Source organism: Ambystoma mexicanum, chromosome 4p (assembly GCF_040938575.1).
Source record: "Ambystoma mexicanum isolate Mex_15411 chromosome 4p, UKY_AmexF1_1, whole genome shotgun sequence".
Taxonomy (NCBI): domain Eukaryota; kingdom Metazoa; phylum Chordata; class Amphibia; order Caudata; family Ambystomatidae; genus Ambystoma; species Ambystoma mexicanum.
In genome coordinates this window covers 278,346,411-278,371,001 of record NC_090927.1, presented here as the reverse complement: position 1 = coordinate 278,371,001, position 24,591 = coordinate 278,346,411, and the positions used below count along the sequence as shown (strand labels likewise).

The window sequence follows — 24,591 nt, the reverse complement described above, 5'->3', positions numbered from 1 at the left end:
TACAAGGAGCCGCCAAGTAGGAGCTGCCCTTTGCCTAGGGGACCTTAGCCGTGGGACTGCCGGGCAGAGGCTGCCCAGGGAAAGTCAGAGATAAGGAAAAGGAGGCCAATCATTTGGGAGGAGGGCAGGAAGGAGGGACAGATGCCGGAGGAGGGAGGCCGGGACAGAAAAGGAGACACGAGAGGGCACAGCAAACAAACAATTCAACACAATATCCCTCAAAACAATGCAATCACAAAGCCCTGGAGGGCAGCAATTTACTTATGAGCACAGTTCGGTTGCGCTGCACTCACCTCGCTCGTCCGAGTTGGAAAAAGTTTAGTGCATTGCTGTGTATCCCTTGTGATTTTTAGTGTAATGCTGGCATCGTTATAGGTGCAATGCAAGTTGCATCTGATTATTTGCTGATGCAAATACCAATTAACTTTAAAAGCACCAGCGCAGGTCTGCAACCAGAGCCAATATATTTCAATATGTTTCCTGTTAAAGGAGCAGGCATTGCATTGTAAAATCCACTGCATCGGAATTGGGTTACAATTTAAAGAAACAGTCAAGCATTGCCTGCTTCAGAGTGAAGTTCCTGCCCCTTCTGCCCAAAGAACCTGTGTCCATTCCCACAAAACAATACTGTGAAGCTCTTCGCACTTTCTTCAAGACTGGCTTCTAGTCACGCACATTCTATCTGTGGCACAGGTGACAGGTGTACATCCTGTGTAGGTTTATGGGGGTCACCAGCAATTGGTATGAAGGGGCATCTATGTCTTTCATTGCCTCCTTCCTTGTAAATTGTTCAATTATTGGTCCTTTTCTATCCAATAGTGTGCCCCTAAACATGGGAGTCCAACATGGGGCCACACGTGACCTAAATGATCAACCAATACAATCTTCCTTTTCAAATCAGTTCATGACACTCAACTGAGGGGACAAGTATTGGGACTTGAACAGTCTTTAGGGTCCACAGTGCCAGGTGGGCAAGGTAACAAGTGTGCCTCGGATTGGCTTCTAGTCCTCAGTGTCAGTTACCTTAGTTGTTTAGTTTGCCTGGTGATTTGATGGCACCCGGTTGGGCTCTTTTACTGTAATGTATATTTGAAATGGTACCGAGCCTGGACCTTTCAGGAGCCGCAGTGCGACAAATAGATGGCTGGGAGGGCAAAATCTGTTTTTGCAAGTGAGCAGGTGGATACCCTTCAGCGGGGTAATCTAGAGCAAAGTGTGGACTGGAGGAGCATGAACTCAGCAGATGGCAAGCAATGCTGGTCGGTGTTAGCTGAGGGGCTGTTTTCACAGCAGGCTGCCAGTGTTCAAATGCTGATTCGGGTTTCTTAGGGGTGCTGGGCTTCAGCAACAATCAGATGTGCCCTCCTTGTTCAGATAACAATCTGGAATTCTGCTTTAAATATTCTTATAAACAGTATTGCTTTCTGCTATTCTTATTCTGACAGTCTGGGCAAACTTTACAAGCTACAGGACTTATGCTCCAAAGAGGCAGTCAAGCTCCATTGTTTTAGGCGGGTAACCCTAGTATTTCTCAGGCATGTAAGGGAAGGGTATTCAGAATGGAAGGAAGTTTGAGCATTGCTCATACCATTTACAGATACATTCAAAGGTGCAGGATTGGTGGGTTCCAAGTCTCCTGTCAGGGATGAGTGGGGGCACCTAAAACCTGTGGTGTCCTCATTCTCTGCATCAGTTGAAGGATGTTATGGTCTTGGCAGAGTCACTGGGTGGAAGGCACATGCCATACTGCCATAGCCAAAATGACGGAAGCCATCTTTGCTGCCTTTGAGATCAAAGAGCCTGGCCTGCGTGTCTCAATTCTTGCTTTACTCACCCCCTGCTTTACAGGCTCTCAACGTCTGTTGTGGTTCAGCCCAATCCCTCTCTTGATAACGAAGGACATTCTTTCTGGCTAAGAAAGGCTCTTCTTGGGTTGCACTACGTGAAAATGGCAAAAACGTCTCTTGCAAAACAAATATTCTTTCAATGCATTTTTGCACCTGAGCAATGCTTGCTTTGATGCTGATACAGAACATCGCGTAGCGTGGGTGCAGAAGGATGCCAAAACATGCCTGCGGTTGCTTGTTGTCTTGTGTGGAAGAGATGTGGCCTAGCATCCCGCCTGTTCAAAACCACAAGCAGCCACACATTTCCGGCCGCATTGGGCATCATCTGTCCTGTTCACCTTGGATCTCTAGCCATGGCAAGTTCGGGCCCACACCTGGGCATTCATGCCCCATTTGGGGTGACCTTAGCAAAACAGAAAAAAGAATACTGGAAGTTTTGAATGAGTCATAAACTCTGGCATTTCTTTGGGCATGTGGGCCTAAGCCTATGTTATCCCCGTTTTCAGTCGCATGGTCTCAGTTTCCCAGAGCAATGCCAGAGGTTATGTATGATTCATTCAAAAGCTTCCAGCCATCACTCTCCTCTTTTGACATGTGGACCAATGACAATGAACCACATAACAGTAATGCCACCTTTGTATGTGCCACACCAGGGTAGATTGCTCCTGCTTCTAAGCCCTGAAATAGTCAGTGTTATCATCAACCATGTTCATGGTACTTAACATGTCGACCCGGATGGAGAGTGAGCTGATTTGGCCTGCCTGCATTTAAATACAAGTCTTTTGAACTTAATGCTGATGTCTGAGACAAGTGGAGGACTGGCTGAGCGATCAGACCATCTTGCCCCAATATATATATATATATATGTTAGATTCCGGAAGGAATAATACATTGATGGGTGCTGGCTTCATTTAGGAATAATCATAATTAATGAAGACTACTTAACAAGAGTTATTATGGAGGAGACTCTAACTGTACCAGGCGTGCTTGTTTGTACATGTGGAAACATCTGTGTATATTCACCAGCCATCCCAAAGCTTTTTTGAGGATACTTTGAATGCTTTATGCGGGTAAACATAGTTCAACCCTATTCATAAGGGGTGACGGTAATTGTCAAGCTTCAGGTTCTAGCACTATAGTAACACCCATTGAAAAGAGTCAGGGTGGCAAAAGACCCTGATTTGGAGTTTATAGGTGAATGACGGGCATTTGCAAATGTATTTAAGCCTATCCTATAGTGCACTCCCATGTCTACTTTTGAAAGCACTTTTTTAAGCGCCCACCCATTTGGGAACAACATTTTAGAGAGCATAATTAGCCCTGGGAATAATCCCCCATTTTATACATAACCTTTTCTACTCCCTGTTATGTTTTCAAAACAATGATTAGGTCCCCAGAGCTCCAGTCTCAAAATATCCATGATAGAGTTGGCGTCACTGCACTTCAGAATTGAAAGATATATGTCTGTTGATTATAGTGTAGATACTTTGTGGTAAAAACTCCTATGGCCTTTATTTTGAAAATAAACCAGATATTTGGAAGGATTAACTACCAAATGCCTTGTAAGAGAAGCCACATGGATGGGTGATTTCTGGGGCAATTTACGATATCTTTACCAGTCTGTTGCTGTCCTCGAAGTATCAAGTGGTGAGTACTTCAATGGTTAAAACCAATACAAATGAAAGTGCCCCTTTAAAGGCTACAGTACAGGCTAAGTGTGTGAGTCTTTTCTTTCTACTGGAGGAGCACCAGTCTTGTAGATATGTTTGTAGGAGGACTTGGCTATCCTACTAAGAAGCAGTGCTTGAGTGACTTTGCTGGGAACCTGCTCACCAAGTTTCAAAATATGTTCAGGGATGCGTGAGTCAAGTAATGATAGCTGGTACCGCATGACATAGTTAATCGAGTTAAAATATGTGTGTGTGTGAGTGAGAGAGAGTGATGTGTGTGTGTTTGTGTGTCCTACAGGCACAGGTTCAAGCCTCAGAAGTGCCAACTTGTCCCGTCACCCTACCTCTGTTAATAAATTGTGTTTCATTACATTGGTTAATAACAATAGGAAATATTCCAGTGCTTAGAAGCGGGAGGAATCTGTCGTGAAGTACTAACCTATTCTAATGTTATACATGTATGAAGTGGCAATAGCTTGGAGTGCATAGTCGTACTGATGATGGTGCTTTCAGGTCAGCGATTGAAGAGGTAAAAGATATCGGATGCCTGTTTACACCCGACAGTGATCACTATCAAAATGGCGTCTCACCAAAAACAACATGCAATGCAAAGTTTGCATTCAATTGGGGGGAGAGTTCACAGAAACAAGATTCAAAAACGTGCAGGGCCAGACGTTGTAACTGCTTAAACAGCAACACAAATGTAGACTAATGCAGTGAAACTTGCACACTTTCATTTGTCAGAAACTCTTTTAGCAAAGGTTGTCTCCCCTATTCGGATGTATGACAGGACAAAGCGGACACAATACCTCGTATCTTGGTGTTTAAAGTATCTACTCACATAACACTGTGGAAACGCCCGTTGGCTTTGTCTGCCCGTCCTGTTTAGTTTTTGCAGTACCCCTCTCCCCTCTCCCTCATTGTTTCCTCAAATCCCTTGAAAGGTGCTCATGGCCTCTCTTTCACAACACAGCCCAGGCCAGGTACTTTGTCTCCCTTCTCCCCCCACCTCTGATGCTACCAACATTCACTAGGAATTACGTGGTTGCCCCCATGTCATTCCATGGAGGAAAACCACTTTTCAATGTTTGCTGAAAGCTATGATTATTTGTGTTGCAGTAGTCTTTGTGGGTGGGTTGCAAATGTTTCTACAGAAGGAAGACTCATGGTGAGTGATTTTACATCGGTCTGCAGCCACCTTAGCGCCAACATTAAGAAGTGGTCCATACGCCCCAGATGTAACTCCAGGATATGGAATGATAAAGAACCGGGCACTGGAGGTCTCAAAATCTGACACACATTTGGAGACAATGGAACTGTCAGCCAAAACAACTAAAATGGTGGAACTAGGCAACAGAAGCAAAAAAATATCCTAACTTTTTAATTTTGATAGTTAAGATTTGGAAAACTGCTGTACTGAGGCTAGCTAAACAGGCCAGCATGTACATGTTATGTTATTATGCTATGTTATGATATGTTATGTTATGTGGTGTGCTACAGAAGAGACGGAACAGACGAATATGTTCAAATCCTGAGCCTAAAAAATGTTTAAGAGAAAGGTTTTAAGCTGTTTATGGAAAGACAGTAAATTGGGCTCTCTGTGAACATTGTGGTGTATAATATACCAGATCTTGATCGATTGAACCGTAAAGGAGCACCCCCACCCCCCCCCCCCCCACCCTGCTTTCTTTCCTTTGTCTGGGAATAGTTCTCCGCCTGTCCTGATTAGACCACAGCGAGCGTGATGACGCGTGTAGGCTCAATTTAGTGAAGAGGGGATTGGCATTGGGATATTGAAAGCTTTTAAAAGCCAGACACATGATTTTAAGTAAGATCCGTATGTTCATAGTTAGCCAATGCAAGGAGCGCACAGCTGGGGTGGTGTGATCAGATTGCTTGTATCTCAATAGAATTCTGGCTGAAGTGTTTTGAACTCTCAGCAGCCAGGAGATTATAAATGTAGGGAGTCCCAGATAGTTACTGTTGTTAAAATCCAGGTGAGAGGATACCAAGGAGTTTATAGGGGAAAATAAGTAGAGGGGGGAGATTTTTATTTTTTCTAATCATGAAGAAACACATTTGTGTGACTGCTGCCACTTGGTTGTTCAAGGTTAGTTTGCGGTCCAAGATGATACTTAAGTTCTTGACCCGTGGTTTCGGGTCACGGCATTTCCCAAATGTGATTGTAAAACAGGACCATGTCGAGGAATTTGGTTTCACATGTATTATCAGAATTTCGATCTTATCTGGGTTTAATTTAAAACAACTGCGATCCATCCAGCATTTGACTAATAGCAAACAGCCTCTTATCTTGGCCGAGAGATTATCACCCCCCTCTTTAAGATCAACTAGAATCTGCATATAATTGGTGTAGTTGAAAAAATGTACTCCTGATTGATGTAATATTTACCTTTTATTTATTTAATTGTTTTTTTATACCACGCCTAATACCATACCTGAGTTTGGCTTCTATGCGCGGATCCGGAATTCAAACCTCTGTTGCTCTGCGTGGTCTTGCTTCCAAGAACAGCGTGTTACCCCTGTGCTATTATCCCTTCACCTCCATTAATAGTCGTGAATATAGATTAAAAAGGGCAGGTGACAAAGCCAATCCCTGAAGGACCCTGCATCCCAACCAACGGAAGGGACTTAGAGAAATATGGACCTAACTGTATTTGTTGGTAATGGTCTACCAGGAAGGACAAGACCCATTGCAGGGCATCTCCTTGAATTCCCAAGTTATGAAGCATCCAGAGGAAGATTTGATGCCATGTCGAATGGCACGGACAGGTCGAGCAAAATCATTGCACCAGTTTACTCTCTATCTGCTTTCCCTCTTAAATGATTCAGAATAGAGGTAATAATTAGAGGTAATAATTAGCTCTGTGCTGGGCAGTGGTCTAAAACCTAACTGGGCATTGTCTAGTATATCTGTTGTTTCCGTAAAGTTTTGGATCTGGGTTACCACTACCCTCTCCTTTGCTGACAGTGCTATTCCAGACTCTATCTGCATCTGCATGGCAAATGATTGGTGCAATTATCAAGTCAATGTTGTTCTGACTCTTTCAAAACCCAACATGAAGCAACACTATAGGACACACACTAAGACATTGCTGCTAAAGACACCAATTATGCATTCTTGCTTGATATATGTTTTAATTGAATGTTGGAATATAACTGTGATAATGTCTTCCGTGTTACACCCGCAGCCTCTGAAAATATGTATCGCTATGTATACTACAGTGACCTGCTCCTGGATGGATCGTCTGCTGCTCTGGCAGCAAGTTACCTTCAAAACATATCTTCACTACCCGTCAACTTCACCGTCAAAGGAGTCACGTCCTTCCTGAGTATCACAAGTGTTGAAGTCACCACAAGTAAGTATTACACTCTATGCTCCCTAGGTACTCCACTTTCTGATTCCTAAGTACTGCACTCTCTGATCCCTAAGTACTCCACTCTCTGATCCCTAAGTACTGCACTCTCTGATCTCTAAGTACTCCACTCTCTGATCCACTCTCTGATCCCTGAGTACTCCACTCTCGGATCTCTAAGTACTCCACTCGGTGATCCCTAAGTACTCCACTCTCTGATCCCTAAGTACTCCACTCTCGGATCCCTAAGTACTCCACTCTCTGATCCCTAAGTACTGCACTTTTGGATCCCTAAGTACTCCACTCTCTGATCCCTAAGTACTGCACTCTTGTATCCCTAAGTACTCCACTCTCTGATCCCTTAGTACTACACTCTTGGATCCCTAAGTACTCCACTCTGTGATCCCTAAGTACTTTGCTCTATGATCCCTACATGTTCCACTCTATGTTCACTAACTACTCCCGTCTATGGTGCCTAGTGCTCTCTGTTGGTTCTTTGTCTTGCTCCTAATTCTCCTTTCCATCTTGGGGGCATGCTTCATCAATCCATCGATGACTGTATTTGGAATACAACCACAGAACTACTCCTAGAAGGGAATTCACTTTGAAAAGGCAATGTGAAATACTTAAATTCTTTTCTTTTCTTTTCATATTATTTTTCTGGCTGTATGAATGCATTCAGCACTACAAGACTCATTGTTACATGTGTAAATATTGGATTCAAGGGCAGGCACATCAAAGACTTTAGCACGTCTAGAAAATAAGGAAATAAATACTAGTGGAGTATTCACCAACACTAATCATATCATCTTTCCGACCTTGCCTTGCCTTAAGCTGTTGCCCTGGTCCAAGTAGACAAGGACTGCTTCAGGTCTTCGCATCTAGATCCATCTAGAATACTTATTCTTATAAGACGGTAGTTACAACTATTAGACCCCACTAAACATTGTCCTTTCATTGGTCCATCTGCCTAATCTAATAATTCCTGCTCAACCCTAGTTTAGGCTGAGAGCCAGCCAGCTGATCATTATTAGAACAGCGCCTACGTGTGGCTGCTCTTCCTAGTTCAGGGAGCATGATCCTTGCAGCACTCACATGCCTCCAGTTTACTAGCCACAGATAAGTGATTAGATTGGCGGGCTATTGATGCAAGATCGCTGTGACCGCTCATCTTTTTAAACAAAATGTTTCTATTTATATTTGTTTTGGGGGAGATGGGAGACAGCACAGAAACAATTCAGTCAAGAACGGAGAGCACAGGTTGTGTACACTTTCCACAACAAATGCTGTGCATATGCAGGATTGCTGTACACTGTTTGGGACTACAAAGGTGAGGCGCCCAAGTCCCAGCCTCTGTTTAAAGTAACACTACGTATTTATACAATGTGGGTCTGTAGGCTCTGTGATAGGTCTATTGCGTGTATTCTATGAAAGGAAGCCAAGTGGCCACATAGGAGTGGTACCTCCCTTCCGTCAGGGCCGTAATCTTTCCTAATGCAAGCATTTGCCACAGTTTTCCCCACCACATGCTCAGGACTGGGCCGGTGGCAGTTTTCCAGTTCCGAGCCAGGGCAATTTTAGCTGCGAGCAAGAGGTGGGTCAGAAATGTTGCCCTGCCGCCTGTCAGGAGGTAAAGGCCCTTGCCACTATCCCCCAATAAAACTATCCGTGGGTCCAAGGGAGAGTCAATAGTTAGCAAGGTCCAAATATGGGAACAAACCTCCTTCCAATAGGAATGCACTTTAGGGCATTGCCACCACATGTGGTAGTAAGTTCTGCTCTCCTGGCAGCCCCTCCAACGGGTTTCGGGATAAGAAGAGGCCATTCGGTAGAGCCTTTCAGCGGAGTAGTACCATTGGCAATAGAGTTTCAATTGGAATTCTTTGTCTGCAGTGCACCTGGAGAATTTATGGTTTCGCTCCCATATATGTCGCCATTAGTCCTCCCCAATTTCCTTTCCTATATCCCTCTCCCACCCCACCATGCAGGTCAAGTGGTTTTCTGGGTCGAAGCAGTCCAACAGAGCGTAGAGGCCCGAGGTCCGTCAGTTGGTCGTGCCTGCCAGATATGTGAGCTCCAGCACGTTCAGAGTTCTATTAGCCCTTTGTCGGACCAATGGGTGGGACCCCCAGTGTCTCAATTGTAGGTACCTGAACCTTCCCCCCTCCCTGCACTCTTCAAGCATCAATGGGGACCCTTCATTGTATAGTTGTTGTAATTCCCTCAGCCCTCCTGTTGTCCTTGCGGCAAATGCCAGTGATTGCTTGCCTGGTGAGAATTCAGGGTTTTGGAACACAGGTGATAATGGTCCCAGTCCCACCCGGGTACCCCAGCATTTCATTGCTATGTTCCAGCATTTGAGTGTATGCAGGGTCGACTGTAGGAGCTCTGGTTGAAGCTGGCTGCTGTTTATTCTAACAAATGGTAATTGTCTTAGTGGTATAGGTGACGCTGCCTGTTCTGTTTGTGCCCACCCTGAGGTTTCCCCGGATTGGCTCCATGTGAAGGTGTGCGTAAATTGTGAAGCGAGGTAGTAGCGATAGAGGTCCGGGACCCCTAGACCTCACAGGCATTCCTTGCGCATCAAGACCTTCCTAGCCACTCTCGGTCTGTGGTGTTGCCAGATATAGGTTAATATTTTCCCCCGTAATTCATGTCATTTTGTGAGTGGCCAAGAAATAATAGAGGAGCCTGGGTATTATGGTAATTTTAATGGCTGTAATACGCCTGAGCCATGGCGTCGTTTGCTTGTGCCACCTCTTCCACCTCTGATTTCACCTTGGCAAATAGCGAGGGGAAATTGGCAGGAAACATCGCTTTGGTAGAGCTGGGAATGGTAACCCCCAGATACTTGATATATTGGTCTTGTTTCTATGTGATTGGGCATAGTTTCGCCAGGACGTTCGTGTCAGGTCAAACGATTTGGTGTAGTTCACCATAAAACCTGAGGCTTGCCCAAAGTGTAGTAGCTCGCTCATTAAAGCTGGGATCGACCTCTGCACCTCTGTGAGGGTAAGCAACACATATCGTCAGCATATAAAGATATTTGGTGCCGCCTGTCCTTACAACATATCCCTCGGATGTCCAGGTAAGTGCGCATCCAGGCCGCTTGGGGCTCCATCGAGGGGGTGAATAAGAAAGAAGAAAGTGGGCATCCCTGCTTCGTGCATCTGCCTATGTGGATGAATGAGGTGGTCCCCCCGTTCACCCGAATGCGAATTGTGGGGGCTGCATAAATGGCTGCGATCATTTGGCAAAATTGTGAGCTAGGCCCAACCTCTGGAGGACCTCTTTGAGGTAGGACTAGTCCAGTTGGTCAAATGCCTTATTTGTATTTGTATTTGTATTTTATTTATTTGTAAAGCAATCACGGCCAAGCCCTGGGGCAACTGGGTGCTGTAAAAGTACATGTTTCACAATCAATCAATGCTGTAAAGAAAAGGTAATACATGTTATAGGATATATGATAGTAGGTGAGGGGAAAAGGCACAGATGGGTGAGTTACATAATCACATATATACAGACACTATACATGTTACTATTCTAGGAACAGATATTGTACAATTTACAATGACAGTGAGGAAACATTCTGAAAGTGACTAGGCATGTTTTATGGGGTGGGTGGGTTGAGGTCTTGCTCGGTGAGCGAAGCCTTGACCTTATTTCTGAAGAGAGAGAAGGAGGGTTCTTCTCTTATGGACATGGGAAGTGCATTCCATTTTTTTGCAGCAAGAACTGGGAAACTAGCTCCACCAGCTCGTTGTTGGTTAAATCGTGTGATAACAACGCAATGTGTATGCACTGCTCTGCTAAGTCGCAAAGGTAAGTGGCGTGCAAAGGTGTCGCAGAGGTAGCTGGGTGCTTGGTTATTAAGGCATTTGTGAGTGAGTGAGAGCGATTTAAGGTCTATTCTTTGATATTGAGCCATTTGATATTCTGTCTAGCTGCAATGATGTGCTGTTTTCTTGGTATATTACATGCAGATCGGACAGTGTTATTTTGCATGGCTTGCATTTTGTTAATATTTTGTTGGGAAGTTCCTAAGTAGAGCGCATTGCAATAGTCAAGCTTGGCAAGTACTAATGCTCTTGCTACGGAGATACAGTTAGAAGTAGTCAAGTAAGGTCGACACACTGTGATGAGCTTGCAAATATACTCTGTGGATGATGCTAGGACACTGTTTTGTCTTGTGAGTGATAGTGCTGAATCAATGTAGATTCCTAATGTTTTGACGTCATTTGCTACTTTAATGATATTATTGTCAATGTTGAAGGATTTGAAGAGGGATCCTAATTTGTCCAGTTTTTGTGAGGAGCCGATAAGGAGTAACTCGTTTTGTCATCGTTTAGGCATAAACCGTGCTTAGCCATCCAAATTTGAATAGTGCTGTAAATATCATTGAGAGATTTACTGTCTGCAGCGTAGTCACCAGTGATAGGGATGAGTATCTGGGTGTCGTCTGCATAATTAGTCTATTTGACACCCAGATAAACAAGTATATCAAATAGAGGTTTGGTGAATACGTTGTAGAGAGTAGGGGACACACATGATCCCATGATTATGAGCATCGAGGGTCAGGAGGTTGGCCCCAGTTTTGGCAATGGCTGCTATTTCTACTAGGTTGAGAGCCTTTCTAATATTGACCTGAGTGGAGCGCCACCAGATGAAGCCAGTCTGATCTGTGTATATCAATGCGGACAATGCAGCATTAGCCTGGTGGCAAGGATCTTGGAGTACACTTTGGCATCCAGGTTGATGAGAGAAATGGAGCGATATGAATCAAGCTGGCAGGGGTCTTTATGTAGCCTCAGGAGAAGTATAGTGGAGGTCTCGGGCATCGTTGGTGTAAGCGTGCCTGTCTCGAAAAAATAATTTTACAACCGGGTCAGCTGGGGGGCAAATAACTCACAGTTGTCCTTTTAAAGGTTGGCGGTGAAGCCATGGCTGTGCTTTTCAGGGATTTGATGGCCACTGTGACCTCCTCACGCATTATGGGCTCTTCCATTTGTGTGAGTAGGGCCAGGGCCAGGGTGGCAAAAGTAATCAGTTCTAGATAGGAGGTCACAGTGTCTGGGCTTAGAGGGAAAGCTGCTGTCCCTTTCGTGTTATATGTGTGTACCCACTGTAATTTGTCCACCTCTGTGAGGAGGGATACACCGTCATTGTTTATTGTGTGCATATTATTGCAGGCCTTGTGTTTAGCCAATTTGTTTACTAGTATTTTGTTGGCTTTGTTCCTCCTAGTGTAATAGAATTGTTTGACCCTGAGGAGGGCCTAGATGGTGTGTTCCACCAGGTGGGCGGTAAGTTTGGCTCTCGTGATGTTCAAGAGGCAGCCATCCCTGCAGGAACCCGACTGTTTGTGTGTGGCCTCTCGCTGGTGCCCCTCCTTCCAGTGTTTGTCATCCCCGGGCCCTAGCCCGTGTGAAGGAAGAAGTAAGGCTCATGATCTCCCCCCTAAACGTCGCTTTCATGGCATCCCATACTATGGCCAGGGGCATGTCTCCGGTGAGATTGTGTTCAGAGTATGTGGTGATGGTCGAGCCTATCTCCCGTCGTATTAGCTTGTCCTTCAGTAACGGGCCATAGAACGTCCAAGGTTCACGGGACAGCAGGAACAAGCCGGTTATTGAAAGGGCGAGCAAAACTGGCGAATGATTGGAAGTGGAGATCACATGAATGGTGCTCTCCAGAATGCAAGGGGACACGGAGGTTGAGACCAATAGCAAGTCGATACACAAATAACCCTGGTGGAGGTGTGAGTAGTGAATGTCATTTCTAGCCGATGGGTTCCTAAACCTCCAGATATCCACCAGTCGCAACTTGTGCAAGAGACGCATCAGTGCCAGGGAGTTCCTGAAGTCTGTCCCAGATGCCGGAAGCGTTTTATCTACTTTGGGGTTCGGAGCTACATTGAGATCCGACCTATAATTAAAGTGCCTTGGATGAAAGTTTGTACTTTGCCCAGGAGATATTCCAAGAACAAGTTCTTCTTGTCGTTGTGAGCATACATTGCGACGAACGTGAATACGTTGCCTAATAGGGTGCCTTTAACCCCCAGGAACCTCCATTCGGGGTCCTGCAGGGTCCCAGATCATGCAAAGGGAGTAGCTTTGTTAAACAGTAAGGCCATGACCCACCTGTTTCCTCCACTTGTCGGGAAGTGTCCGGGTGTGAAATGACCATGGGTCAGCCTCCCCTCGTCCTCTTTCAGTAAATGGGTCTCCTGCAGAAACACTACTGCGGGGGAGAGAACACCCAGTCTTGACAACACTAATTTGTGCTTAATGGACGAGTTTAGGCCCTGGACATTCCAGTAGAACAATGGTCTGTGTACTTTCCTATGGGTCTTGTGTTAGCCATTGGGTATTTTGCGTGGGGACTGCAGACTGCAAACTGATCCATTTGTGACCCTTTTGTATCCCATCCCCAGCCTCCACCCTAACCCAACAAACATAACCCAACTATCCCCAACAAACATTATCCGCATCCAATACCAGCCAATAAGTGGCCTAAGAATCAGGTCGGGGGGGACCAATAACAAGGAGTAGCCTGTGGCATAGATTGAGTATTGACCAGGATCTTTTCCACAAGTGTAGCCGACGGCCCTCGCTCACAGGGGAGCACTGCTGCAGTGTTACAGAGCTGTGCATATGTTGACTAGGGTCGTCCGAGCCCAGACATTTCACTGGCGTCTCTGATCTCTGTGTCATCCGCAGGCTTTCGAGTCCTTCTTCCTCCTCCTGCTCATGCCTACTCTGGTCCACGGTCCCAACCTGGCTACCGGCCTGAATGGTGGGTCCGCTCAGGGGTCTGACCAGGAGTGGTTCTGGTAGTTGAAGTGGAGGGTAGTAGGGAATCCCGAACGGCAGCGCACTTCTCTTTCTCTCAGCCATTCTGTCAGTGGCCGCAGTGCCTTGCGTTTGAACAAAGTGATGCCCCCAAGTCCTGGTAAAGCAACAGGGTGTTGTCCCTGAAGCGGATTTCTCCAGCTTGCCTGGTACAGGTCAGGATCATCTCCTTTGCCTTGTAAAAGTGCACTCTTTTGAGAACCTCCTGTGCTAGAGCTTGCCGTTAAGAAATTGCCAGACGGATTTGATGTGTTTTTTCTAATTCTATTGGCTTATTCGCTGGGGTGTGGAGGATTTGCTGGAAAAGGGGTGTGTGTTGCTTCTAATTCGGGCTCAGGGAGGCCAGCAGGGACCCTTCTGATGCAAATGTTGTTTTGCCAGGATCGATTTTCAAGGAAGGCTACTTTGTCCTTCATTGCTTCCTTGCATTGGTCCCATTCACTGGTTTCATATGATTGTTTGCAGAGGATTGTTTCTATCTCCTCTACCCTCTGCTCGGTCATTGTCAGGTGTTTGTCTATGACCGATCCCTTTCACACCATTTCTGCCAGACTGTGCAGTCATGGAGCCAAACCCACCCCCCCTCCATGGATCTGAGCCACTGCTGTGGCTTCTTTTTCCCCCCTGTCTTGTGTTTGCAGCAACGTTGCAATGTCTGCCAATTTGGAGGTTTTGCTAGATTTTGCCATGCTATATGGGGTGGTGACGGGCCGCTGGTGACCCTATGATTTAAGTTTGCTGTGATGTGGTCCCTTCTGTTGCTAGCGGGGCCACTGGCAGTTAGTGGGGGCTTTGACCGTGTCCCAGGGGCCACTGTTTAGTGATGTATCGCCAATGTGGAGGTCCTAGTTGTAGAGCGGGCCCAGGCTGTTGGGGCATCTCTGAGATAGCGGCCCGGCCCTCTCTGAGGCAAGGAAGGACACCATGTGGGGCGCTAGGAGCAATGTTGGGGCACCGGAGGCTCCCATGATCTGAGCGAGTTCCTTGCTTCAGGGATCTTGGGAGCTTCGCAGCAGGCAGGTCAGTTGTTCAGCATATCTCGGGTCAGGAGCTCCAAAATCAGGGCTGCAACTCGCTCACCTCATGAGACGTACTGAGCCTCCGCAGTGAGTGGGTGTTGTACTGCAGGCGGGACAGCTGCCGGGCGTTGTACAGCGGGCGGGAGAGTGCTGGTGCAGCTGGACCCTCCAGGCCGCCCAGGTTGGGTGCTCTCTTCTTCGCCTCGTCCTGTACAAGGCGGCGGAGCACCGGAGCCTCAAATGGCTCCCCTCACAGGATGCTGCTCCAGATGTTCTCATGGAGCTGTATCTAGATGCTCAACCCATACACGTGCAGGTCCCACTGGGCTTGTAGAGTGGCGGTGGCCATCTATGCTGGGAGCTTGGTGTTGTGTGTCTAGAAGCCCCTGACTTCGGCCTCGCGCCTTGTGTTGGGTGCGGTGTGAACCCCAAATGGGGGCTCCCCTTAGGTTCTGGAGGATTACCCCCACTTCCGGCTCAAGTTTCAGGATGAATTCGGGTCTCCTGCATGCTCGTAGCAGGCTATTTCTCCTCGATCGGTTGGGAGCTCACAGGCAGCCATGTCTTTACATCGGGTGCCAAGCCAAGCCCCCCGCCCAGGACCGCTCATCTTTATGCAGAGGCCCCGCTGGCCTTGTAGATTGTTAATCAACAAGAGGCTCTATTCAAGAGTTTCACACCAACACCCATTGTGGTTTCTGGCAATAAATACATGCCTTGAAAAAGACCCATGTCTGGTCGAAACACCTGTTGGCTGAACTGTACAATCAAAATCAACATGATATAAAATGACAAGACGCTTCTGAATTTCTTACAAGGTTAGATAAGAATATCCAGTAAAAACTCTTCAGTGACCCAGCACCATTGGGACAAAAGTTCTCACCCAACCTTGTCCAAATCATTTTTCGAGATGCAAGGGCACAGTCTCACAAGAACCTAGTCACTGACAGCATGGTCCCACATATTATCCAGTGGTCAGCACTGTGATCTACGCATTCTAGTGCTCTACCATACCCTCTTCCTGAGCGATGGTGTATTTAACTGTCGATGGTGAAATCGTGATAGTTGTCATTCAAGTTCATGAGGGTGTTTCTGGTAACACAGAAAATCTGGATGGTGATTGACTACCAGTGTCTCCTGTGCTGGGAAGGTCAATGGTGATCGGAGAGTAACATGAGTCCATAAATGGCCCTACACAACCCAGGAAATCCCTGCACTTTTCTAGTGCCTAAATGCCCATTATAGGGCACAGCGTTCAGTTTATGAATGTATTTAGAGATTCATAAACCACTGCATATCCCTTGTCAGCAACCTCTGAGTGCTTTGGGCAGGGAGCCTTGACAGCGCGGGAGCAACAGGAATCTAGAGGATGTGTGATTGCCAACAGCAGCCAAAGTTAAATGTCATTGTAGAGTTTGACCACTTGAATTGGAAAGAAGTGCTTTGGGGAGGAAGTCAATTAATAAGCCAGACTTGGCCAATTGATCAAATGTATGAAAGGTGACATCAGCGGGAACAAGAACGATCATCACAGACACAGCAGTACGTTGAGAGGAATAGTAGGCCCATAAGTGACATATCCATAGACTTAGTGGATGTGGTCTGTCTTAAGTACACACCTGAACTTGATGAAGGTAGTTAAAGAGGGAAGAGCCATTTATATGAAAGATCTATCATAATATTTCTTGCACTCAGGGGAAGGAGGTTCATGCTTGCCGGTCTCAAGGGGCGTGAAGGTTGATAGGGTGGAAAGAGATTTTAAGGTAAACTGGTTTACGACCATGGAGGGCTTTGGGGACCAATCTTGAAATTGATTCTTCCTTTCTTGAGGAGCCAATGAAGGCCTTTTAGTGTGGGTGTGATATGGGCATTGAACACAAGGCTGGAGAAAAAACTTGCATTACGATTTGGGCATTTTGGCATTTCTTGTTTTTTCTGGAAGACTATTGACAAAGATCTGTTTAGGGTAGAATTTTTCATTTGTGGACTGCTGGGTTTTAACACATGTGGGCAAGAATCTGCATGTTATTTTTTATTTTAAAGCACACCATAACTGGTTTCGATACATTTTTATTAAACGGCTTGAATTATTTTTCTGCAACAAATTAGGAGCTGTTTTTTTTGCTTTTTTTAATCCAAACAGATTCTAAACTAATTACATGGGTCAACAAATGGAACATCTCTTACATTATATTATGCTATCCATGTGTACCCTTTACTCTGCAAGCTGGTATTATTTAATGTACATGTGCTTAATACATGTAATATTTACACCATGTAACCTTTATAACTAGTCCTGTTTGGGAGTCATGCCTTTTGCCCTCACTTACATTTTAATGGCTGGTGAAAGTTAGACAGTCAGGCTATGCGGTGCCAATCGGTGTGATTGTAGATAAGATTTTTGGTAAGTTCACAGTTTTAGATTCTCATTTATTAGATTCTGCTGAGAGATCGCGTCAAATTAAGATTTTGCATAGGACGTATTGGACACCTGAGCGGTTGATGAAAAGAGGAATGAATGACAACTCTGAATGCTGGGCATGTGTACATGAGATGGGCACCTTTGAACATATGTTGTGGGAATGTTCAAGAGTGAGAGGTATGTGGTTTGAATTTGGTCGGATTTGTGAGAAGGTTCTTGATGAAAGGGTTCAAATGGATTTTAAGACTGTTGTGCTGGGCAGTGATGAGGATCTGGATGAACTGAGTACTTCCCAGAAAAAATGGTTCTTTTGGGGTGCAATGGTGGGAAAGAGGTTGATTTTGAGAAATTGGAAAACATCGGCTCCTGTTACAATTGAGATGTGGATTGCAGAGATGCATATTTTAGCAGATATGGAAAGAGTTCTGTGTCAAAGGGAAAAGAAAATTGCACTATTCAGCAAGATCTGGGGTAAATTTCTTTTATTGTATTAGGTCTGATTTTATATAGGATGTGACTCTTTGGGATGGGATGTTTTTATATATAGTTTGATGTTTTTTAATTTTTGTTGGTGTTGCTTATTGTGTGTTGTTCTGTTATTATTCATGTATCACTATAATGAAAAATTTGAAAATAAAATTAACAAAAAAAAGATTCTCATTTGGTCATTAGTGGTCTCCACATAGCTTTCGAAAAATAGTTTTATGAACATTTTTTTTAAAATGTGTTTATTTATAAAATTTCACATATAGATAAACAAGTAAATCAATCAGAACAATTAATACAGCACTGTAAAATATACACAAAACAGCAGAACATTATATATTCATAACCAGCAAGAAATTAGTAAATATTCAGAAAGTCATCCCAAACCTTTCCATGCAATCTCAACTTCCCTTGCCTCTTAAAAACCACCTTTTCCAAGGACGCAAGGGCAGACATCCCCTCAATCCAATCTTCGAGAACTAGTGCATTCCGTGATTTCCAACCCCTCAAAACCAACTTCTTGTCCAGACTAGCACCACGGAGCAGAAACATTTTCCGTGACACAGAGAGATCCTCCAGCAACTCTCCCCCTCCCAAGATCAACGTCATAAAATCCAATTCAACATCCAGATTCAAAACACGCAAACAGACACAACAAACATCATGCCAGAAACCCCTTACACGCACACATTCCCACAGCAGATGTTCCAAACTTCCCAGACCATTCCCACAACACCAGCAATCATCCGAGTCCACCAACCCCCTTTTAAACATCAGTTCCGGACTCCAAAAAACTCTATTGAGGATCGTTATCTGTCTTGACCGTTCCACCAAATCGATAGCACATATTTTAACATTCGCACACATATTCAACCACATCTTGGGTGAAATCTGACACCCCAATCTCCTTCACCATTCATCTCTCAAGTCAGAATTCTCCTTATAAGCAGACACAATACAGTTGTATATCCTGCTAGCAATTGAACAACCACCTGGCTCCCTTTCTTTAAGAAAGAGATTAACCATTGAACTTCCTTGTTCTGCCACATCACCTATGCATCTTTTCAATTTTCTGAAATCATCAGATCTGAAATTGTCAATGTGAAACTTTGCTCGCAACTCACGCTCTCCAATCCACTCTCCATCCCCTAGGACATCATAAATCAGGAGAACTCCACCCAGAAACCAATCCTGCCAGAATAAATACTTACCCCCAACAGAAATCAACGGATTCAACCAAATGGATGCATGAATGGTCTTTGAAGCAACCAATCCCAACAATTCATGAACATGTCTCCACGTTTCTCTCAGAAAAACTGTCAAAGGCGATTTCTTACACAATTTGTTCGTTGCCGTGAGAATTGCCCTTGGAGGAAGCGGTCCCAACATACTTGCCTCAGCAATTACCCATTTATCAGGCAGATCCATCAAAAAAGGTACAATAAAATGACTTGAAAAGGCAAAATGATATGCCCTGAAGTTCGGTACCCCCAGGCCCCGTTTTTCCACTGGTAACTGAAGTTTCCATAATTTGCTTATTATCCCATAGAAAGGACTGCAACAAACCATCAATTTTCTTCCAATAATGGCCAATTCTCACCGGAAGCATACCTAGAAAGTAATTTATTTTCGGAGCTGCATTCATCTTTAGAGCGTTCACCTTGCCCCATAGGGACAAATGAAGCAAAGACCACCTCAAAATGCTCATTTTCAAATCACTATATACCTCATTCATGTTGACCACAACCATCTCATCTACCAGCGGGGTCAGCCACATACCCAGATATTTTAGTTTCGTTTCACACCACTGAAACCCAAGTCCAGTAATCATATTCTTATCACAGTATCCTGAAATCGGCAACACCTCAGATTTAGACCAATTGACCTTAAATCCTGCCACCGCATGAAATCTATCTAAAACATCCAGCAGGGCCGGAAGGGACACTGTTAAATTCTGTAATTATAATAGCAGATCATTCGCATAAAACTACAACTTTTGATTGGCACCATGAAAACTTAGACCCTGGATTCCCATGTCACACCTCAAGGCAATCGCTAATGGTTCCATGGCTAAAACAAATATCAGGGGGGATAAAGGACATCCCTGTCTTGTACCCCTCTGTAGTACAAAAGAGTTTGACAATTGGCCATTAGTTCTGACAGCGACAGTCGGACAAGCATAAAGCAAGGTAATCCATGAAATAAATTCCTCTCCCAAATTCATAGCACGCAATACTGAAAAAAGATAGTTCCAATCAACGCGATCAAATGCTTTCTCCACATCCAAAGAAAACACTGCCACATCATCCTCCATATCATGTGCATGTGTCATCAACAACAATAAGTTCCTAATATTATTAGATGTTCTCCAGCCGTGAACGAAGCCTGACTGATCAGTGTGCACCAACTTCACAAGAAGAGTCTGCAAACGCAGGGCCAATAATTTCACCAGAATCTTATTATCTGTATTAATCAAACTGATCAGACGATAGTTCGAATTCAAGCAACCATCCTTATCCTTTCTAAGAAAAACCGATATAATGGCATGACCAGTAGAAGCAGGAAGCAAACCCCCCACCCTAGACTCCATGAACACATCTCGCAGAAGTTCCACCGCTGAATCAGGCAAGATTTTATAAAATTCAGCAGGCAGCCCATCCGAACCAGGAGACTTGCCCGAGTTCAGTTTCCCAATCGCAGATTTCATTTCATCCACAGTCATAGCCTCTCCCAGTCTGGCTTTCTCCAAATCACTCACTCTAGGTATCTCCAACCCTTCCAAAAATGACTCATTTAATCCATTGACACCCAACTCATTCTGATACAGCTTCATATAATATTCCTTAAATGTCTCATTAATCAGTTTTGGATCACAAGTCACCTGGCCTTTCTCTCTTTTAATAGAAGTGATAGATCTTTCTGATTGCTGCTGTCTTAATCTATAGGCAAGCCAGCGATCGCATTTTTCACCATATTCAAAATAAGAACATTTCATTTTGAACAAATCTTTTTCAGACCTCGTTTTCAAAGTCTCATTCAACTCCCTCTGCAGCTCCCTAAGTGTTCTCCTTTTCTCCAGATTTACGGAATCATTTATCAAATCCTTTGAAAGCTGCTTAATACGTTGTTCCAAATACAAACTTTTTTTCTCCAAACATTTCCTCTTGCTACGTGACAAACCCAGAATCAAGCCCCGCATTGTACATTTAAATGCCTCCCAGACTGTTCCAACACCAATTCCATCAGTCCTATTTTCCACAACAAACTGATCAGCCTCAGATATGATTTTTTCCACAATCTTCTCATCCTGAAGAATTGAGGTGTTCATTCTCCAACAAAATGATCTGGAAGTATCAAACTGCAAACCCATTTTCATAAACACAGGTGCATGGTCAGTGACAGCAATACAGCCAATCTCACAGCTTGCCAGATTCAAGGTTGCTGAACCAGCTGTGAGAAACATATCTATATGAGAATGTGCACCATGAGAGCTAGAATAAAACGTGTATTCTCTCAAATCAGAATGATGTAATCTCCAACAGTCTTCCAAGGCAAATTCAGAGACCAGTGAGTTAAAAGAACAAAATGTCAGATCCCTTCTGCGAACAGCACAGGATCCACTACGATCTTTGACATTATCCATAACCAAATTAAAATCTCCCCCCAGAATAATATTCCGGCAAGCTAAATCCTGCAACATTTGAGCAACTGTTCCAAAGAATGAACCATCATCCACTGAGGGAGCATAAACATTGCAAAGAATAGTTTGAACCCCCTGAACCTCCACCAAGAGTGCAATGACCCTACCCTCCTTATCAGAGCGAGAGTTTAAGACTTTAATCGGGGCATTCTTCCGTATCAGAATAGCGACCCCTCTACTCCTGGATGAATAGCACGAGACAAAAAACTCCCCAATCCACTTTTTGCGTAACATAGTAACTTCATCCAATAATAAATGGGTCTCTTGAAGAAAATAAACATCAATGGGCATATCATTCAAACAATTAAAAATCGTTTGCCTTTTGAGTGGATTGTTTAGACCATTTATATTCCAAGAGGAAACAGATAACTGGTCACCCCCCCCAAATGGCACTGCAAGGGAAAGAAGAAGAAGACAACGAAAAACCAGGTCAAAAATTCTGTGCTCACAAAAAACAAACACCCGCCCCCACCCCCACCTGCAGAAGTATGAATCCAACGTCAACAAGAACTAACAAACCCCAAGCCACCCCCGGTACCCCTCCCAATCACGTATACAACATCCCCAACCAGAAAACACCAAAAGAGCTTGTGCATGACTTTAAAAAGTAACAAAGGCACATGTCATTGACACACAACCTGAATCAAATCCAAAGCATCCCAAATGGAAATGCAATAGGTAAAAATAAAATCCAAATAAAATGTGCATACCCAACTCATTGCAGACCAAAGTCAAAACATCAACACTAGAAAACCTGGGAATAAAAATGCCATCCCCCCAATATGTCATTACCTTTCTAAAACAGCAACAGAAAAAGCAAATGACAGTGCAGCAGTTATTAAGTGGTCAATCTCCATGATGCAAATCTCCGGCCCTGACCACACATTAGCATGTTGGTCATAACCAAAATGACATGGCTGTATAAACTGACCAATATACAAATTTACAATAAGTAAAAGTGCCCTCCATTCACAAATTTTGCGCATATAACGTGCAAAATACCCTTCACGAAGCAGAGCTGGAATGGAAACATCGTAGTCGTAATGCATGGCATGAAATATCATGATATAAAAGCAGCATATGTCTGTATGTCACATGCAGGTTTTACACCAGGGTGTCCCATTCCTTCACTCCCTCCCTCCTTTACTCAGACATAAAAGTTGGAAGAGGAGGCCCAGATACAGAAAATCCAAGAATCTTCATGACGACTCCAGGAAAGCAACTCCACATCGGAGCCCATGCAGTACCGTGAAAACAATTCCCAGATCAGACACCCAGTTACGATCCCGCAAGATGTCCAGTTGACCAAACATTGCAAACGCAGGCCCCTGGCAAACAACAAAGGCACTACATAGACAGCTGCATCTGAGGCTGCCTGCCCCGATTGACCGAACCGAAATCTGCAGCAGATGCATCATCATCAGCCGGATGGGGGCGAGGCATAGTCAGGCCATTACTATCACTCAAAGCCTGCACAAGTCTGGGCTCAGCAGCATCACACCAAGTCTGCCGACATACCTTGCGTGATCACACTAATAGCCCAACGGATGGTGAGATCAACATCAGCCGCCTCTAGAGGTCCGATCCCACATGCCGTGCCGCATTAGGAAGGAGGGGCACTGCCGAAATCCAGTCTTCCAGCTCTTCCACGTCTCGGTCGCGGTGCCCCTCTTCACAATCCGACATCCGTATCACAGAGCTATGATGCAGCACACAGTGAGACGCAATGACACGTGTCAAGAAAAGAAGTAAGGTCCTTTCCTTCAAAACACTGCATCAAGAAGGGAATCCAAACTGAGCCGTATGCCAGCATCGATTCCAAGTAAACTTTTAAATTCAACTGAATCTCGTACTCGGTGCCATTTTGTTGTTGTAAATCCAATGAGATTGGAAATGGACTTTAAACTGCGGGAGAGAAATGTCAGATTGGTAGGAGTGGAAGAAGATCCTGCAGTTGAGAATCTGATTTCAGCGGTTACTGGGATTTTTAAAGAATGTTTTGGTTTAATAAGGAAGAGGATATTGACCACGTTTATAGGATTGGTAAGCAACCAGGCTCGAGGCCTAGGCACATCATGGTGTTCTTTGTTCTGGCCAGGAAGAAGGAGGGTTTTCTGCTTGCTGCTCGGTCTAAGGGGTCTGCCTTCAATAAGGGAAAGCCTATTTTTGTCTTCCCAGATTACCCTAAAGAAGTCATAGTAGCTAGAAAGAGCTTTAAAGGTGTAAAAGACGTGGCAAAGTCCCTGAAAGTGAAGACTCTACTGAATAGATATAATTCTATGACTTTGATGCTGCCTGAGGGAGAGAGAGTTACTTCAGATCCCAAAGAGGCTTTCTCTTGGCTGGAAACATTGCGGGATAAAACTAACACAATTGCTGATAACATTAGCTTTCCCCTTCTTTTTCATAATCTTATTTTATGAACATTTTTTGTGATAACCTAAATTGTAACTAAGGCAAATGGCTCATGCATATGTTTTTGAAGCATAGCCACTGATATGTGCTTTACATGAATGTGGTTTGTTAACTCAGTGGAGTTCACGTGGACATCTTACTGGATGAAATACAAAAGCAACAGCACAATGACTGTGTGCAGAGTGCTTTAGCTTTGGGTGAGTAGCTTCTTTTCAACTTATCTACTCTAGTTTCGGGTATTGCAAACCAATCGAGAAAAAGGTACAGGGACCATTTCTCCCTATTAATGTAGATACACAAAAATCCTTTTGACACTTTTTTCAGAATGGAGGTCTTATTCTGTTAACAGCGCAATATATTTATGTTTTGGTTTAGTGTGTAACGTCACAGATGGCATCAAGACCTGCGAGTGCAATGATGGCTTCTTCTGGAACATCTCGGTGTGCTTCTTCTACCCGTCTTGCAACTTCACCGCTCCCTGTGCCTGTGTTGTGGTAACCGATGACAGCATACCTATTTGCGAGGAACCTTTTTCTGGTCCTATAAACCCAGGTAGGTATCATAAGCTTGCATGCTGTATTACAAGGCTTTCCAAGCTATGTGAAACATATCTCTTTGCTGGCTGGCTGCTGTGTGATCGCTAAATTCTTAGCAGAGGACTGGCACTGACGTTCTCTCAAAGAACAATTAGCAGTCACATTGGTTTTCATGGTGTTCATATCGATGAAAGTCTTGTGCAAGACACATGGTTAAGCTTGATAAACAGCAGAGCGAACAAGAAAAGCAAAAACCGGAAATTAGTAGGAA

At 44.5% G+C, this 24,591-nt stretch overlaps 1 protein-coding gene across 1 annotated transcript in view; it reads left to right on the top strand.

Annotated features, from left to right (window-relative positions):
* Positions 1-24,591, top strand: part of LOC138452822 (adhesion G-protein coupled receptor F3-like) — a 496,652-nt gene that overhangs the window by 68,832 nt on the left and 403,229 nt on the right. Inside the window, exons 3-4 of the mRNA XM_069605163.1 lie at positions 6,727-6,894; positions 24,160-24,336. Of these exons, the coding sequence (XP_069461264.1) occupies positions 6,727-6,894; positions 24,160-24,336 (345 nt within the window). The remainder of the gene's footprint in view (positions 1-6,726; positions 6,895-24,159; positions 24,337-24,591) is intronic.